At 45.1% G+C, this 18,486-nt stretch overlaps 2 protein-coding genes and 1 pseudogene across 2 annotated transcripts; 1 reads left to right on the top strand and 2 right to left on the bottom strand.

Moving 5' to 3' along the window:
- Window positions 1-29: 29 nt before the first annotated feature.
- Window positions 30-604, top strand: LOC112881765 (annotated as a pseudogene).
- Window positions 605-4,137: 3,533 nt separating this feature from the next.
- LOC112883211 (LRR receptor-like serine/threonine-protein kinase RPK2) lies at window positions 4,138-6,977 on the bottom strand. Its single transcript, XM_025948481.1, has one exon. The coding sequence runs from the start codon at window positions 6,854-6,856 to the stop codon at window positions 4,673-4,675; it is 2,184 nt and encodes a 727-aa protein (XP_025804266.1). The 5' UTR covers window positions 6,857-6,977; the 3' UTR covers window positions 4,138-4,672.
- Window positions 6,978-9,911: 2,934 nt separating this feature from the next.
- Window positions 9,912-16,733, bottom strand: LOC112881757 (protein LEO1 homolog). The gene is made up of 11 exons (XM_025946610.1): window positions 16,381-16,733; window positions 15,584-15,927; window positions 15,284-15,398; window positions 14,569-14,751; window positions 13,780-13,956; window positions 13,256-13,387; window positions 12,992-13,171; window positions 12,164-12,295; window positions 11,242-11,349; window positions 10,924-11,154; window positions 9,912-10,267 (listed from the first exon to the last, which is right to left on the bottom strand). The coding sequence occupies exons 1-11, from the start codon at window positions 16,642-16,644 to the stop codon at window positions 10,115-10,117; spliced, it is 2,019 nt and encodes a 672-aa protein (XP_025802395.1). The 5' UTR covers window positions 16,645-16,733; the 3' UTR covers window positions 9,912-10,114.
- Window positions 16,734-18,486: the final 1,753 nt, after the last annotated feature.

Below are 18,486 nucleotides of genomic sequence, written 5' to 3'. Positions count from 1 at the left end.
AGAGAGAGAGAGAGAGAGAGAGAGAGAGAGAGAGAGAGAGAGAGAGAGAGAGAACAGAAAAGCCCATAGGCCGACCGATGCCAAAGCCCAGTAGCAACGGAGTCACACTACGGCCCAGCCCATGAAGCGCCTGCTGTAAGCGAAAGCGAAGACCCTGGCGCCGCCACGCTCCGTCACCGGCAGAAGCGCCGCCCTCCCCAACCCAGCACAGCGACCGCCGGCCGCCGGCCGCCGGAGCCCGGAGGGGAGTCAGGATGGTGTCGGGGTGCGTGGTGGTGGACGCCCGGGGCCACATGATGGGGCGTCTGGCGTCGGCCGTGGCCAAGGAGCTCCTCAAGGGCCAGCGCGTGGCGGTGCTTGCGCTGCGAGGAGATGCCCCTCTCCGGCGGCCTGGCGCGCCAGAAGAGCAGGTTCCTCCGCTTCCTCCGCAAGCGGATGAACACCAAGCCCTCGCACGGCCCCGTCCACCACCGCTCCCCTGCCCGCATCTTCTGGCGCGCCGTCCGCGGCATGGTCCCGCACAAGACGGCGCGCGGGGAGGCCGCGCGTCCCGCGGCCGTACGACCGCACCAAGCGCATGATCATCCCCGACGCGCTCAAGTGAGCATCCTAACCGCGTTGCTGTTTGATGCGTTGCGGAATCGAGGGAGTTGATGTGTGATCACGGTTTCTAATGGCGAGAAAATTGCAATTATATGCGCTTCGCAATTTTGGCATTCATTGACATCGTAAAATTAGAACTCCAAACATCGACCAGTTGTATTTTCTCTTAATTTTTTTTCTTTTTTTCTTTTTAGGTATTTAGCAGGCTGAAATGATAATTTTGCTCTTCTTTTTTTTCCGACCTTGCAGATAAGATTAGAGAAATGATCATACGATTACGGAACAAGAACAAGAGAAGACATCTTGCATACGGCCTACCTGGATTCTTTCAATCATTATGCTTCAGGTGAAGGCAAATGCTAAAGGTTTGGAGCACTTGAGATTTGTACCACATCTGCTAATTGAAGTGCAGAGGTCTAGGACCGTAGCAGAAAAGTTAATAGGTATATTGTGAAGTTAAATCAAAGGATTTGTACTTGTCTTGAATGGCAGCACATTGATAAGCCATGTCAACATGTATTGGTCTTTGTAAGCAGCCTAATGGGATTTGATCTTGAACAATTTGTGCATGAGCAGGATAGGTTCAGGGCTACTTATGCTAGAGAGATTGAGCCAATGACAGATAAAACACAATAGCCACAGGTGGAACTACCATTTGTTGTTGGTGCACCTTTTGCTAAAGGAGAGGTCGGGAGACTTAAAAAAACTTAGGCCGAAAGGATTTATGAAAGGTGGGCATAAGGAGAAAAGTGCTAAAGATGGTGACGGTACAACTCAAGGTGGAGGAATCAATGGAGGTGACAATACTAGATGCACGAAGGTAATAAGTCAGTATGTTCAAATTAACTGCTTTAATTTTTTGAAGCACCACGATATTTTCTAATTCAGAAGACACCAGTGTCTTTGTCATATAGTTGTATAAGTTTCATGTTCCTATTCCAAAACAAAAAATGGCGGATTGTTTATGTATATGTATGGTTCATAATTTTTCATGATGTTGAAGTTGAAATGTTAGTTTGTGTATCGATTGCGTAATAATTGCAAGCTGCATCATGAACTTTGGATTATCAATTAAGCATTATCTGATCTACTTTCAAGGAATCTTTAATTGCTTCCAGAAATCAGACATGGAAGTTGTGAGAGGTCATAAGGTTTTTTAAGCATTCTAACTCTGTTCCCTCTTGACATGTCTATCTCAACACTATCATGCTCACTCGGTTACTTCCAAACTTTAGTTATGAGAAACTCGTTGGTTAGTATGCTTCTATAGATAATAATCAATAACACTGTACTTCCTTCGTTCTAAAATATAACTACTTCTAGTATTCAAATTTTATCTCGTAATATATTTTAAGTTCCCAAATGGGTTTTTGGTATACAAGGCCTAAAACGCCCCTCCTTGCATTCAAATTAAATATGGTATGCAGATCTGCATGCAAACTAAATAGTAAAATTATAATTATTCTCTTAATTAGTGCATGCTAACTTAAAAAAAGGTAATATAAACGTTTACTCTCCATTTTTAATCTGTCTGAGAAACTCTAGAAGTAGTTACATTATGGAACAGAGGGAGTAGTTGTTCTAACAAAAATATCAAGTTCCCATATAACCATGCTCATAAGATACAGAATATCTCATTCTTATGTAGAAATCAAGATATCATTTGTGTATAAAATCTTTTATCTAGAAACACCTATCAAGCTTGTTATGATTTCTATATTATCTTGTACGAAAATATATATATATATATATAATCTAAATAATATTTTAGCAATTTTCTTAGCAGGGAAATGATTTTTAGAATCACCAATTGACACGCTATGTTAAGGTAGCCATGAACCTCCTTCAGCTCTTCCACTGAAGAGGTGTCACCAAATTCGAATATATGCTTTCCTTATTTTCTAATCCAGAGCAATTAGTGACACATCAACGTCACTTAAGTAGAATATATTTCACCGTTTAAATCAAAGGCATGAGCAATGGTGCCCACGATGGTTTAAGCTCGGTGTGCCATCGTTGCTTGCTACTATTATTACATGGTATTGATTTTTTAGCGAAGTGACGAAAGAAGTTAGCGAATCCATAGTCGACATCCCACACAATCCTCGCCATGTCCTCCGCCGGCACCACCATCTCCGTGGCCTGACCTGCCCGCGGCATTAATCATCGCTCTTGCCGTCCAATTTCTATCTTTGTCTGCAACGCATCCTTCCCTCGCCACCATTCTTGCATCTGTGTTCTCGACACGTGACTGTGCATTGGAAAGCGAAGGTGGAAGCTCTCCTCTTCCCCGGAGAGGCAATCACGAATAAATGTCAGCTGCACGTTGGAGGCTGAAGATGGAGTTCTGATTTGTGACGGAGAGAAATGGCAGGTGTGGATGGACAGGAGATTTCTTCAGAGAAGCAGCATCCGTGGACGCGAACAACAAGCCTAGGCGGCCTTGGGCGCGCATGATCAAATCGTATCCAAGGCAAGGCAACGCATAGCGGATGCACGCTCATGTCCGCCTCCGACGCCGCCTGCACGGAGACGTCGCTCCGTAAGCGGAACCCTCAGCCGCGCAAGACGACGACGACGACGAACCCACGACGGCACTGAGCGCGAACGCCGTGGGCATCAGGTGCGCCGCGGCCAGAGGTGGCGCGCGCAGACACGCAGCTCAGCAGAGCCAAGGGAGAGCCGGAGACCATGGTAGACGCATGCTGTAGCAGCGGCGGAGGGCTCTCCGGGAGGCAAAGTGCACGGGGCAGCGCTCCGGCGAGCGGCGGAAGGCGACCCCGGGGGCGGACGGTACTTCAGATACCGTCCACCCCTGGGTCCATCCCGTCCGTCCAATGTGGACTGTGCGGCTGGGATAATTCGGAAATCGCCTCCTATTTTACATCCTTTTCCTACTTCCCTCACCATCCCAGCGACGAGACAACCACGCGTGGCGCCGGCGAGCCCGGCGCGCCGCCGGTGATAGGATCGAGCGATGGAGCGCGTGCACAGAACAGGCTGCTCGACGGAGCAGCCACGAGTTCTCTGCACGGCAGCGCGCCGCCGTCGACGGCGGGGCCCTCCTCACTGCCGTAGCTGCGTCGGGCCGTGCTTGCCGTGTCCAGGGGCACCACAGACGCCGTCGGAAAACCTGCCTGTGAAACCAGCCACCGTTTTATCAGAGCAGATTCTATCTCTGCTGCTCATCCAGTCCTCACCATTATTGAAGCTATCAGTGTCTGATGCTCTTTGGGGATTCTTCTGTCATGGGCTGCATGTCGTCAGTCGTTACTCCTCTGTTCATGGAGGAGAGAACGCGGGCGCACAACGCAGATGAACAACGATGCATTTGAAATGAGGGGGAGCCAGGTTTCTCAGAAACTTTCCCCATGGTCTCGGCTGCAATGCAGCCTGAATAGGAGCAAACGCCAACACAATTCTACAAGTTGTAGAAGCAGCAAAGCACCACCTGCATTCAGCAACTGTCAACAGCAGGACTGCAGGAGACAGATACAGCGAGCAGACTAGCGCAATTAAAAACACCACACAGCATTTAGCAAGTTCTCACAATCACGTCAACAATCATCTCACAGACTCACGCACTGGCAACTAGTTCCAGCACAATACAAGCAGTGCATGAACATCAGTAAACGATAACACCACATGACCACAAACTCATCAATCCATTCATGTCAAACTGTACATCACGTCAGAAACCATCAGCTATACTAATATATGAATTATGTCATATTCCAGAAGGCTGAATGCTTCAACAGTTCTGCAACTGCACAACATCTCGGTGCAAAAAAGTAATGCCACTGAACTGCTGTGCAGTTGCAGAACTGTTGAAGCATTCAGTTTTCTTTCTTTTCCTTTTTTTCTATTTGATGTTAGAGGAAGCATTCAGCTTCCTGAAAATGTTACACATCAGTATTCAGTACCCTTGGTGGAGATGAGGCTGCTGAGGAGATAAAATCGATGGCATCTTAAGCCACCTTGTTGTAACGGGCCTCCTTCCCACACAGCTAAACTTCCTGGGCAGCGAAAACAGCCTAGCTATCAGCCCTTCAGTGCATACCTTTTGTTCCTAGTAAGAAGGTGGTCGGAGATCCCTTAGGCGTCGAACCACATGCTTCATTGTGGGCCTAGCAGCAACAGACTCCTGCGTGCACTGGACCGCTACGTTCAAGAACTCAACCAGATCATCATGTGGGGCCTTATCCCACAAACCTTCAATGAAGAATTCACGAACTCTGCTTCTCTGGATAAGCTTCTGAGCCCAGCTAACAATGTTGAAACCATTTCCATATGGTGAAAATGATGGGTCCAGGGCTTTCTTGTCTGAAATCAGTTCAAGAAGAACAACTCCATAGCTGTACACATCCGCCTTATCAGACACGCGGCATGTCATTGCATACTCGGGTGCGACATAACCAAAAGTACCAGCAACATCTGTCGTCGCATGAGTTTCTGAGTTCCTGAGAAGCCTTGCCAATCCGAAATCAGAAAGATAAGCATTGCATTCATTGTCAAGCAGTATGTTGTTTGGCTTGACATCTCGGTGCAGAATGCGGGGAATACATTCTTCATGCATGTACGCAAGAGCATGAGCGACATCCAGAGCAATTTTGTGAAGCCTTCTCCAACTGATTGGCCTCTTAGTTCTCTCTTTTATGAATTTTTCCAAGTTGCCACCTGGCAGATAGTTGTATATCAGAAACATCTCTGAATCACTGATATGGTACCCTAAGAGAGTGACAAGATTCGGATGACGGCACTGCCCAAGAATTCTCACTTCTGCTTGGAACTCCTTGTCACCGTGCTGCTTCCCAATAGCAAGCCTCTTTATTGCCACAAGAACTCCAGGGGCAATCTCGGCTTTGTATGTCGGACCAAAGCCGCCGTTACCAATACAATTGCTAGCATTGAAATTTCCGGTGGCACGGACAACCATCTCATAAGTCAGGGGGGCTCCAATATCAACATTGTCAAAAACCTTGACTTCCCTTCTCCTGAAAGAGTGCCTTGATGGCCTCAGAGCACATTTCCTTGTGCAGATGCACATGATAACCGCAACTAACAGAACCACAAAAACAGCTGAGGCTGAAGCTATGGCAGCAATCTCTTTGGTTCCCAAACCATCACCACCGCTGCTGCTGCTGCTACGGCCATCATCAGGAGTGCCTGTGCTCTTCTCAATCAGCACACGCATACCTGATGTGGTAGAAACTGTAAATAGCTCACTGTGTTGGCGTGATGGGTTGACACTGGAAGTAGCATCTGTAACTGAAGAAATGTTAACCACTGATACTGATGGCATGGGAGGATTGGCCGCTGCAGTTATCTCCCCAGAAAGCTTGTTGTCAAGAAGTAGAACAGTGCGATTTCGTACAGCCACAAGATCAATGGGAACTGACCCTGATAGAGAATTGTTGGACAGATCAAGAAATTTCAGTACCCTCAGCCGGCCCAAATCGGAAGGTATCTCACCGCTGAAATTGTTCCCAGATAATGAGAGGAACTTCAACTTCTTGAGCTCCTTGAGACCCAACGGCAGCTGACCGCTGAGCAAGTTCCTGCTGAGATCCATCTTGACGAGGGCCCTGCAATAGAGGAGCTCCTGAGGCACGCCGCCGGTCAGCCTGTTCCCGGACAACTCCAGGACACGGAGCTTCGCAAGCTTCCCAATCTGCAGCGGGATGGAACCATCCAACGAATTGGAGGACAGCCGCAGGCGCCGGAGCGCCGCGCAGCTCCCCATCCCCGGAGGGATTCTCCCGGACAGCCGGTTCCCGGCAAGGTCCAAGCTTTTCAACCCTTCCGAGCAGGTGGCCGGCAGGCCGCCACGGAGGGAGTTGCCGGCCAGGTTGAGCACCTCGAGGTGCCGCAGCCGCCAGACTTCCCTAGGAATCTCGCCGCGGAGCCCGGCGGCGGGAAAGGAGAGGGCTTTGAGCTCGGTGAGGCAAGCGACCGCCGGGGACAGCTGCCCGGCGAGGCGCCGGCCGGGTCGGGACGGGGGCGAGAGGGCCACGACGCGGCGGGACCGCGCGTCGCAGGTGACCCCCGGCCAGGAGCAGTGGTGGACGCCGGATTCCAGCGCCCACTGGCGGAGAGGGTCGCCGGAGCCGGAGGAGAGGGCGTTCTTTAGCTCAAGGAGCGCCGCCCTGTCCTGCTCCTGGGGTAGCGACGGCGCGCAGGAGGCGGTGAGAAGGTGGAGAACGAAGAGTACGGTGGTGGTGGTGCAGACCGTGCTCCGGCGGCGGAAGGCCATCTCCGGTCTCCGGCTAGTCGCCGACGAGGACCTCCAAACCAAGCGTTGTTGGAAGCTTTGTTTGAGTCAGTCAGTGGCGAGTGACTTCGGGTCTCTTGCCTGTCGATAGACTGGGCCACTGGGGTACGAGACTACTAGTACGCGGTGGGGGCCACGCCAGAATTTTCATGGACCGAATGGAGGATCGAAACGAAATTTCAGAAAGTTCGAGGGTGCAGAAAGTGACTGATGCTCGGCTTTGTGTTGTTCATTTCTGCGTGGCCGGCTTCCTGGCTGCTGCCGCCGTCCTTCCTTCCTCATGCAGTCACTTGCTATCGGTGTTTTACTTTTCGTTGGTTGCTCATTTGGAAATTCCATTTTGGGGCTGGAATTATCCACCACGGGAAGGAATTGTTAGTGGTTCACATTTCTCGGCGAACATGATTGTCAACTATGCATAGTTGTAGCTTGAGATGTGTCATTCTTTTCTTTCATAGATGGATAATATTGGCTAAAATTGCAAATTGATGCCAAGAGCGGTAAGTTTGTATGCATTTCAAGTCAAAGAGGCTTTAGCGTCAAATTTAGTATCTTTGAGTCTGATTCGTATATAATGTTGCAGCTGCCAGACATCAACAATTGTAGCGGCTAGAATAGTGGATACTGCAGCTCTAGTCATATCATAATCGTATCTAGTCATATCATAATCGTAAGAAGGGTAACTTAACATACCATTTAAATATTTCTAAAGTCGAACCCACAGTTTTCTTGAAAACATCGGCCTACCAGGCCACTAACTCAAAGCCCAAACCTGTGGTTGAAAACTAGCCTCCCAAAGTAGCGGATGCTGCAGCTCTAACCATATCATAACCGCGAGAAGGGTAACTAAATATGCCGTTTAAATATTTCTAAAGAGAGGTCCACATTTTTCTCAACAACCAGCCTACCAGGCTGCTAACATAAAACCCAAACCTGTGGTTGAAAACCGGCATACCAGGCCGCTAACTCAAAACCCAAACCTGTGAGACCCATAGCTAAATACCGCTACTATGCCACTCTCCTATGCCACTAGCTTAGCTAGTCTTTCTACTTGTTTACATAAACGTAACCGACCAAATCTATAAGATCATAGCCCATTAAATGTCCCAAAGAAGGCGTGGCATTGAAGATGGGAGGGTGTGAGCCCATGAGGAATCTATTAGGGAAAAGTTTGTAAAAATTGTATATAAAACTGTATAAAAGATTTTATTATTGAATAGCTCAACTTTGTCCTTGGTACAAGGCTACAAGCTTTGGGCGTACTGCTTGTAGGGTACTAGGACTTGAGTATAGGAGGTGTGGAGTGGAGTGCTCAAGCGAGCTCATTCTAGGTTGGGATTGGGGAGGATGGAAGATCTAGCGAGTTTGTCAGAGGATGAGGAAGAAAATCTGAGAAGGAAAACTAGAGTTCCAGGAAATAGAAAGTAACATGGTAGTTCTTGCTTGAACAGCCATTGTTCGAAACCCTAAATTATTTGGTGGTACTTTCCCCCCACCTTAGAGAAGCCTGTATTGAGTTTGGCACCCATCTTTGATTATGATGCTCCACAACATTTCATCTCTCCATTATTCATAGTAGGATTTTTTTTCCCCTCCTATACAGTTACTCAAACTGTATGTGGTACAAGTATATAATACTTGGAAAAGCTAAAAAAAATTCTTTCACGTGAAATTCTTGCTCTCCTATGGCATTCTTGGCACTACGGGTAAGTGCCAAGATAAAACTAGGGGTACAAGTCCATGGCCTATAAAGTGTATTTTTAGCCCCAAAGCTAGGCTTGAAACACTAATAACTTCTTCCTACCAAAACTCCTCGCGTCTTTCACTATTGAAGGTAACTAACCATCATATGTCCATTGGTAGGTGGGCTGTACAACAGACATAAAGATTCAATTAGTTATACCATGTGGATCCTTACTCGCTTGAGTTACACATTGCTTCCATGCATAATGCCACGATAGCAATGTAGGCTAGGGTAGTGTGCCACACTGTCTCATCAAGCGGTGGTGCCTAGCTCGTCTCTTTTTCTTCTTTATTTCACTCGTTTAAGCAACTGTTGCCAGAGATAAAATTCTCAGCCTCATCGTCTCTTGTTCTATGGACAACACTGCCGGCGATTTTTGCACCTTCTTGGCAAAAAAGAGAAGTACTCTACTTGTACAGACGGTGGTCGACGAAATCGCGATCAAAAAAATTGTTTGTTGCTTGCTGGTAGAACATTTAATTTTGTAAGTACTTGGTTAGACAGTACCATTACTATGAAAAGGGGAGTGATTAGCTATGGTAAAAGATAGTATATATAGCTCACTTGCAGCACACTAATTGAGTACATTCAATTGTAGAACATTTTGCAAGTACTTGTCACAAGGGTAGTTCAATTACTATGCAACGTCTAATTCATTTGTACAACATCTGCAAGTACTTGTTAAGGCAACAACATCACAAGGGTAGTATGAAAAGACAAGTGACAGGAGCTAGCAAAACTATTCCTTATTTAAGCTATTAACCCCCATAGGTCTTGCGGTTGGTGGGTCGTGCAATAGGTACAAAGATTTACTAATTAGCTTCTGTTTCGTCTTTTTGTTCCTTATTTCTTTAGTTTTCATTTCTCTCTGGTCTTGCCATTTTTCTCTTTGTTTAAGCAACAGCCGTTCTATGGGCAACACCATCGACGGTCTTCTCGCACCTTCTTAGCAGAGAGCAGAGGCACCTTGGCATCATATCGTTGTCTCTCAAGTCGCAGACACGCTCTACTCTAGAGAAGTAGAGACGAGATCCTAGTTCAAGTTCCCAGTAGCAAAATGGTGGGGTCCCGCGCAGCCGGCGTCCCTTTCTCCCGGCACGTCGGCAGCCGGAGACGACCGGAGCGTGGACGCCGACGTGGCGTGTCGGCGACGGCGCGGTCGCCGGTCTCCCCCGACGAAACCTCCTCGGTGACGGTCTTTTTATTCCACATGTTCCTGGTATTTTCACATCCACACGAATACGCGTCGACCATCACCAAGGAAGGAGGCTCTCTTCTCATCAACATCCAAAATTTCACCGGAATTTCGCAAAACCACGCACAGTTCGCACAGGCCTTTCTTTTGCTTTATAGCATATAATATAATATAATATTGACAGGCCTTTCTTTTTCTTTATCTAATAATTAATACCAGCACGCCGAATAATGACAATTAAGGTGACCTCTGTTTCCAGACAACAATTCTCCTTGCAAAGTTTTTCCCTGTTCTTCGTCAATCAGTCCTCGTCGCTGTCGTCGAAAACGACGGCCTTCCTGCGATGCTGAACGGCCTGTTGCTTCCTCGGGGGTGAGTCGTCGTCCTCCTCCTCGGAGACCAGCTCCTCCCGCCTGTGGCTGCCGCCTCCTGATTCTCTCTTCCGTTTCGGTGCCTGCAGCGCCAGTACCAGTTTGATCATGTATAAAAAGATAATAGAGATGTGCAATGGCGTTTCTTCCAGTTTACAGGTCTTGGTGTCCCACTCAATTCAAAAAGGTAAAGGTGACTGCACAGCAGAGATTTAAAACGATAGCAAGTCACTTGCTTTCACCAATGAGGCAATGATTCCCGCTTTTCTGGATGAATAAAGCTTTCTGTTCTATAGTCAGCAGGACTCAGACTGCGACGTAGCTATCACTTTCTTGCCCAGGAATACTAAAACAGACTATGATCTTTGACACTTTAAAATACAAACCGCAAAACAAGTTTCCTCTCTACTTCATTTTGTTCTTGTTTAACAGTTCAATTTACGTAAGATCCGCATAACTGAGAATCTGCCTTTACCAATCTACTAACAATTAATCCAAGTTTACTGACTAAAAGTCTGCCCACACAAGTCTGGCTTTTAAACCAAATTTCAAATAAATTCTAGTTCTGCAGCCATCTTTCTGGAAATCTTATTCTTGTCATCTTGTGTCATGCAAAGTATTCCATTCTTTGAAATGTTAGCTTCAGAAAAACCTGAATCTTGCTATTTAATGCTAAGAAAGCCAGAATGCTTAATATATGGGAAAAGAAACACTGTTTTTACAGGCCCAGATGTCTAACCTCCATTTCTTCATCTGACAGAGGCGCTTCTTCTTCCGCATCTTCCTCGTATTCATCCTCCTCATCCAGCTCATCTTCCCTTCCACGGGTTGGTGAGTGCTCAATATCCTCGCCATCAGTTTCATATTCTGATTCCTCCCTCTCACTCTCCGAGTATTCATCAGCTTGACGTCTAGGTGGACGAGCAGGAGCGTATGATGGTTTGCGGGGAACATTTCTGCTCATATTTGACTGAAATGTGCAGGGCATATAGATAAGTACAAATATTAAAAATTTGGTTAAAGTGAGAACTGAGAAATCATGAGCTCAATTGCTCACCTTCTTTGCATTAATGATACGCCTTTCAGCTAGCGCTTCAGCTTCCAACTCATCCTCAAAACGTCTACGACCTGGCACCCGCCGAGAACCATAGTCAGGCTCCTCATCCTGCCAAATATGAACAAATTCAATCAATACTTGGCACTGTCCTGGTTAATAGTGATGGTAAATGGACAGATGCAACATAACATCATTAATATCCCAAAAACAAGGCAGTTTCTCGCAGCTGTCAGAACAAACGTGTTTGTGATCATGCCAAATCCAAGAACAATCTATTGGGGCAAAGTTGTAAATCAGCACAGCACAGCTCTTCATTATCGCTAAAGACCAGCTATTCAAATATGTATCTAAATTTCTAAATCCTAACGAAACATAAGCAACAATAACAGGGTAAGATTATCATGTAGCCTAATTCTGCATGTATCCATTCAACAAGGGGTAACCCCAAGAGTTGAGTAACACATCATACACAAATGATAAACATCTCATCATTAAAGACATAGCTGGAATAAGCTTCAACTAGTTTACACTACTTTTGTGGTAAATGAAACATATATAAGTGTGGCATAGGCATATTCACACGGTAGCTCAGAAAAAAAAAGTTTGATTACTGTAAAAAGGAAAAACGGAAAAGCAGTTATTAGGCACAGTTGTCCACTTGCTTCGTTTCCTGAATTCAACTGTGCCTAAAAAGTCTCAACAAGGCAGAACTGCATCACAAACTTGTTTTCACTCAACCAAACTTTTTTTTTTCATTTTCCTTTTTCCACTCTTTCCTTTTTGGTGATGACTGGGTAGATGAACCTAACAGAAGCGGCACTGTTGCAAGTTGCAACAGGTGTTGATGTGCATATGGCAATAGCTAATAATAACAATACTATCCAATTGGCAAAAAAAAGCAGCTAAACAACAAGGAATCAACCTCATCTAAAGCATCTTCCAAGAACCCTGGAGAAAGCTGTCGCCTTGGCCGGGCAGGTTGTGTGTACTTGCGGTTCACCTTTTCTCTTTTGCGTTGAAGAATTGAATGGGCACGGATATTTTGGCCCAAAGCCTGCATAATTACTGTATCAGTAGAAAGGACAACATCTGCCCAAATGTGTATGAAATCAGTTTTGAAATAAACGGAAAACCAGACAGCAAGAAACAAGACTTGAGTGTCATTACTGAATTGACAACATACTCCATCCAATCCAAATTATAGATCGTTTTGGCTTTTCTAGATACACAACATTTGCAACGCACCTAAATATATGTTATGTGTATCTAGAAAAGCCAAAACGACCTATAATTTGGCACGGAGGGAGTAATTTTTGTGTCTTAATCAATGACTTTGCATGATGCAACTTTTACTTTTGGGATACTAATTTGAGCATGTCACACTAAATTATCAAAACACTAATAACATAGTGAAACTAATCGAACTTTTAGGCCCCTCATTAAGCAGGTGAGACCTGAACTGACATAGAAAACTATATATGGCAAACTTCAGAAAAGACTTTGTAATTGAAAAATCAGTAGGTTTATACATTGGGACGGACCAGACAGTCCCAATCTTCTTAAGAAAACGCTATCAATTTAAGGAACTATGTCAAGCCCTAGTACTGCCAAGAAGAGAAACAGATGGGCAGGAAAAGCATAACACAGGTAATGCACACCTGAACTAGGGATCTTAGTTCAAATGGGTAGGAAAAAACAAGTCATGCACATACATAACATCCGGTGGATAAAGTGATGGTGATTTAGTTACCCTTTCATTTTCCTGTTTCACTTTCTCAGGATCCTTAGTCTCAAACCATTTTTGCATCTTAACAGTTTTTTTATTCTGAGAATCAACCAGAGCAGTTAATAAACGATGCGACTTTGAAGACAAGGAAGATGGCATAAATCTCATTTTTTGCAAAAGCCTTCCTTGTGATTGTAGAATTCCCTGCATTAAAGTTCAAAATTAATAATGTCAATGAAACCTAATCACTGATGATTGAAAAAAGAGCTGTAAAGAAGACTTATTTACCTTTCCATTCCTCAAAAACAGATGGGACTGGTCATGATGGGCATCATGTACAGATATATCAAGAACTTCATTGCCAATCAGAAGCTGCATACTTCCATCTTTCCATTTTACAAAGCGTGCATTGCTTTCACACTGTAATATTTAAAATGCTCAAAGCTTCAGTAACCAGAGTAAAAAGAAATGAAACCTCAGAAAGCATAAATGGAGAAATTTATAACACATAATCATCAATACAACCCGCCCAAGCATATATGTAACTACCAAATAAAAACTGAAAAATTGGCCGCAGTCTCTAAGTTAATCATAGTAACAGGAAACCTAGTCTAGCCTTAGAGTTGCTTTCTTTGACCATAACCCCCCCCCCCCCCCCCCGCCCCCCAAAACACACACACACACACAAAAAAAAGGAAAAGGCAGTTAAAAACAAAAGAAAACTTGCAAACACAGAGAAGAATCAGCCAAGCATCATCAGTAGCTAGTGTGAGTTCCTAGCCTCATTGATACATGGATAACATTTCACTTACAGATGTAGTGCCATCTGCGTTCCTAACAGTTCTCCACCGCACAATATTGTCCTCTAGCCGTATCCTTTTCTTAGTCCCAGATTCATCTGTGACAAAAACATCTTCTTCCACATATGTTTTTGGATCAAAGGGTTTAGGGTCGATCCCCATAATATTTGATACCTTGATCACATTCATCTACAAAATGGGAGAACAGTCAATAATTGCCTATGTGAAAAGCTACAGAGGTGCAAACCTTTGACCATGGATCATAAAACTCCTAGTGAAGCATGAAAAGTTTGAAAGGGAACATGTTTGAAATTATCAGATTTAACATAAAAGAACAGCAACCAGATACATGCTTTCTTGGCCAAGCATAAGCAGAGTGTTTCACTGAAGATCGAGCTCCACATTTCTTCAGTTGTGTTACACTAGCCAGGTAGCAAGATGTAAATACTAAATAAAGAACATCATCAACAAAACAAGCATCAGACAGTAGCATTGTAGATATCAAGGAATATTAACCAATGCAATCATGGATATATACAGCAAGAAAAACATGACACGGTATTAAACAACATTAAATTCTTTAGCGTAATGAAGGCAAATACACAAGTGATCTTATAAATTCATTAAAAACGCTATTAAACTGCATGCTCCAAAAACATGAAAGATTTCAAATTGAGAATGACAATCGATAAACATCAAACAATGAAGAACATGGAATTGTCTCATCAGAAAAAGACAGCAGCGACGTGGTCAAATATATGGAGTATGGCTTAAATGTATCGTCACATGGCAATAACTCACTTTGTCAGGTCGAGCTGGTGGTTGCCTCAATGGAACTACCAAGTCCAGCGGTGGACCAACCGGTTTCTCTTTTGGTTTCAGTTCACGATTTTCATCAGATTCATATTGCATATCTTCGTCAGCCACTACATCATCTGGTTGCATGTCCTTCTCATACTGTCCTTCATCCTCCATAAGCGATCTCTACAAAAGAAAAGGAAGAAGAATTTTATTGAGCACAACAGGAATTTGAAAAAAGGCTATCAAAAAGGATAACAGGCAATGGAACTGAACATTTTTCAAAGCTGACTGGAGCCATGGATTTGAGTAGAACACATGCAAGACATGAAGCTAAAAAATAGCTTCCGTTCAAACTTTGGACAAATCAAGTGCCAGCAAAAAATGTTCACATGAGCGACTTAAAAATCTCAGATTTACATATGCAAGCGTGAAAGGAAGATAAAAGGGCCAATTTACTGAGTTTATTCTCTACATTCTATGCGGTAACTTGCGTGGATTTTCAGCTAAAACTAACATGCTACACAGCCGGACGTAACAATTTAGAGCCATATAATTTTGAGCAGAAATTTGTCTTAAAAAAGAATAAAAATTCTAGGGTAAACCTGACAAAGGATTCTGCAAGACATTTTTGAATTCTTAAGGCAATTAATCCTACTTCTCACCTAAAATTGGGGGAAAAGGGAGCCGACATGATAACAGAATCTTAGTATCTTACATGGGAATCTTCATCAATTTCATGGCGTGCACCATATGGAGCCGGTTCATCTTCATCACTATCACCAAACACATCGCGAACTACTTCCTGATCTCTTTCTTCCTCCATTGGGGAGCTGCACAATAAAATTATCACTACCACAAGCTACTACATGATTATAAAGGATCAAAATAAGTGAAGAATGTGTTGATAAAGTCACTGCCAAAATAACTAAACCATTGAATTAACTACTCAAAACTGTAAGGCTTAACAATATACTAATTTATAGTTTGATATGCAGCATTTTGTTTTCCCCTTAACCTTGGTTTCCTTGTTTGGTGAGCTTCCTCATCTTCTTGACCTCCATCAGCATAGTAATTGTCTTCAGATCCCTCAGATTCAGAGGCAACAACTCCCCTTCTTCTGCTAGATACTGTCCTCTGCTGGTAGCCTTCATCTTCACTATCCATTCCTCTTGCATCAGGTTCCATCCTTTGGTCATCGAGTTCTCTTTCTGGGGAGCTCTGGACTTTGTCCCCGTCACTTTCTGCTTGATCAAGATCTGCACGATGAGCTTCACCTTCACTTTCCTCTTCCATTCCAACTTGCCCCTCACTTTCGCCTTCCCCTTCCCCTCCATTCTCTGCCTCACCGTCCACTTCTTCCTGCATAAATCCATCAATATTAAGTGTTAAATCAGACAGCTCTCCTTTAAGTGCACAGCATTCCAGAGATGTATATAGTTTTATTACACAGCTATATAATTTTTCGTATTGGATTTCTTCCCGTAGTGTTGCCACGATGTTTAAGTTGGATTTCATGGTAGACAGGACTGGGCCTGAAGTCAAAATGAGGCAGATAAATTCATGGATTCATCTATGTTTCTCTGCATCCACTACCCAAAAGTCAAAAATCAAGTGCGTCTCCAATTTTCTCTGCAAAATTCCAAGAAATCCGCCTTCCCCAAACCACTGCATCCCCAACCGCGAGGCTACCAACCTGACGAATCCCAAAACCTAAGCCCTAGCCCACTCGGTCCGACAGGAAGCAGCAAGCTGCCGAGGGCGAATCAGAACCACGGGGGCAAGGGAGATAGATTGGGAACTGGGCGGGCTTACGGAGTGGTAGCCGCCGGAGCGGGCGTGGGCGTGGCTGCGGGCGTCGTCCTCCTCGTCGTCGTCTACGTCGTCGTCCAACTCCTGGTGTCGCTGCTGCTGCGGCTGCTGGAGCTGGGGGCGGCGGTCCTCGCCGACGACCTCGATGACGTCGTCGTCGTCGTCGTCCGCGTCCTCCTCGTCCTCCGACTGGTCGCCGAAGAGGTTCTGCATCATCTGGTTCCGGGTCTCCTCCTCGACGTCCCGCTCCCGGTCGCCGCCCGCCATCGCCGCCGCGGCGCCTCCCCTCCAGTCTCCTCCACTACCTCACCGGCGTGGCGTTGTGCTGCGAAGTCTTGGGCCTTGGCTGAGATTGGAGTTGTTCTTACTGGGCTCCTCTTAGGTACGTATTGTTTGGGCCGGAAGCCGAAACGAGTTCAAAGTTCAAACTCTGATGCGTGTCGTGTGATTCGTGAACTGGTGACTCCGGGGTATCTTTCTATCTGGAACCTTGATGCGCTCTAACCCACACCAGTCCACGAGCGCCGGCAACACCGCGTGCAAGCAGCGATGGTGATGGCGATGACAAAGCGTAGGCTGCCGGAGCAGCGACGATGATGGTGGTGGCAATGGCGATAGATAGGCCAGCGGAGGAGGAGAGAAGTGGGCCTGATCTTGGTTTTCAATTCTTTCATCCTATAGATATGAAGTGTGTGTCGTCTATATATTATAATCAATATAATTATGTAGTTCCTCTTGCATTTGTTTTTTTTTTGTCTTTGACCCTATTAACGTGGCCATCACCGCCAAAATCGTTGCGGATCCAGCATGAGCTGCATACGCGGAGCAATCTTTAACATGGGCTAGGCATTACTCATCACGAACGGATATTGGTGTGTACAAAAGGGCAAGCAATGGCACACAGGTGAAGATCATGTTCAGAACACTTGCAGCACTGAGAATGTTAACATCCCAATATACGTGATAATCCATCAAACACTTGCCAGGAGCATTCTTGCAACATAGTTGGATAATATGTCTCCATAACATGATCATAATCCTAGCTAGGTAACAAATCTACTCCTAATCTATGAAAATGAAAAGTGGGTACCACCCTGAACCATCTGCCATCAGTGCATCAGAGAAAGAATGAAGCTCCTCCCACCCCTTAATTGGGCATGTTGCCGAGGACTCGTGCGAGGAAGTTCCCCAGCACTCTTTTTCACTTTCCATTTCATATTTCAAGCTAGTTAAGGTATGGGGAATTAATTTAACTAGTTTTTTACTTCAAAAAATGGCAAGTATGTGCTAGCATTTAGAGGATGGAGGTACCTTCTTGTAAGTTTCATCAAAAGAGAAGATAAAATAATACTTCATCAGTTCTAAATTATAAGTTGTTTTAGCTTTCACATTTATAAGAAATAAAAAAACTTATATAATTTAAAATGGAGCAGCTATCAAACTGATATTGTATGCGGAGGGAGAGACAGCAGCAGCAGCAGCAATAAAAGCGTATCCATGCTCGCCAGAACAAAAGGGATCTCACCAGATTGGTACTTGGAGAGCGTGGGTCGGTACATTTCCTCCCTCCTAGTACATCTGCGCGAAACAATGGAGACGATGTGAGGTAACGGGAGAGAGCACTGTAGCATGTGTGGGCAGAATATTGTAGTTGGAAAGAGAGAAATGTGAGAATTTTATAGCACAAAGAATCATCTAACCTAATGATCTTACAGAAGATTAAGAATGAGGCATCTCTTTGGGCTGCAGCGGGAGCCAAGCACAAGCACCTAGCGCCTCTTATTTCTCTTTTCTATTTTTTTAATATGTGTGAGGCATGTAAATAACTTGCCTGTTCGTTTTTTCTAAAAAAATTAACTACATGGAACGCATTTCCTGGGCTGTCACATGAGACCAATCATTTCTACTCTAAAAAGAACAAGAATGATTGGGGGATAATTTTTTGGGGCCATCCGGACCCTTCCCCGTCATCATTCGCCGGTAGGATCCGCCGACCCCCTCCTGATAATTGTCATTCCGCCGTCTGATCCGCCTCAAAAGACGGCAGCCCGTATAACAATCGCCGCGTCCCCAATCTTCCGCTTGCGCTGCTGCCCCTCCGCTCCCCAT

The sequence above is a fragment of the Panicum hallii genome, chromosome 2 (assembly GCF_002211085.1).
Source record: "Panicum hallii strain FIL2 chromosome 2, PHallii_v3.1, whole genome shotgun sequence".
Classification (NCBI taxonomy): domain Eukaryota; kingdom Viridiplantae; phylum Streptophyta; class Magnoliopsida; order Poales; family Poaceae; genus Panicum; species Panicum hallii.
Note: the sequence above shows the minus strand (reverse complement) of the source record. Positions and strands in the feature narration are given on the sequence as shown.

Coding starts and splice junctions, on each gene's coding strand:
- LOC112883211 (XM_025948481.1), bottom strand. CDS start 6,856: ATGGCCTTCCGCCGCCGGAGCACGGTCTGCACCACCACCACCGTACTC.
- LOC112881757 (XM_025946610.1), bottom strand. CDS start 16,644: ATGGCGGGCGGCGACCGGGAGCGGGACGTCGAGGAGGAGACCCGGAAC. Junction 12,296..12,991: donor TGAAACAGGAAAATGAAAGG/GTAACTAAATCA, acceptor GTAATTATGCAG/GCTTTGGGCCAAAATATCCG. Junction 10,268..10,923: donor TGTCAGATGAAGAAATGGAG/GTTAGACATCTG, acceptor CTGGCGCTGCAG/GCACCGAAACGGAAGAGAGA.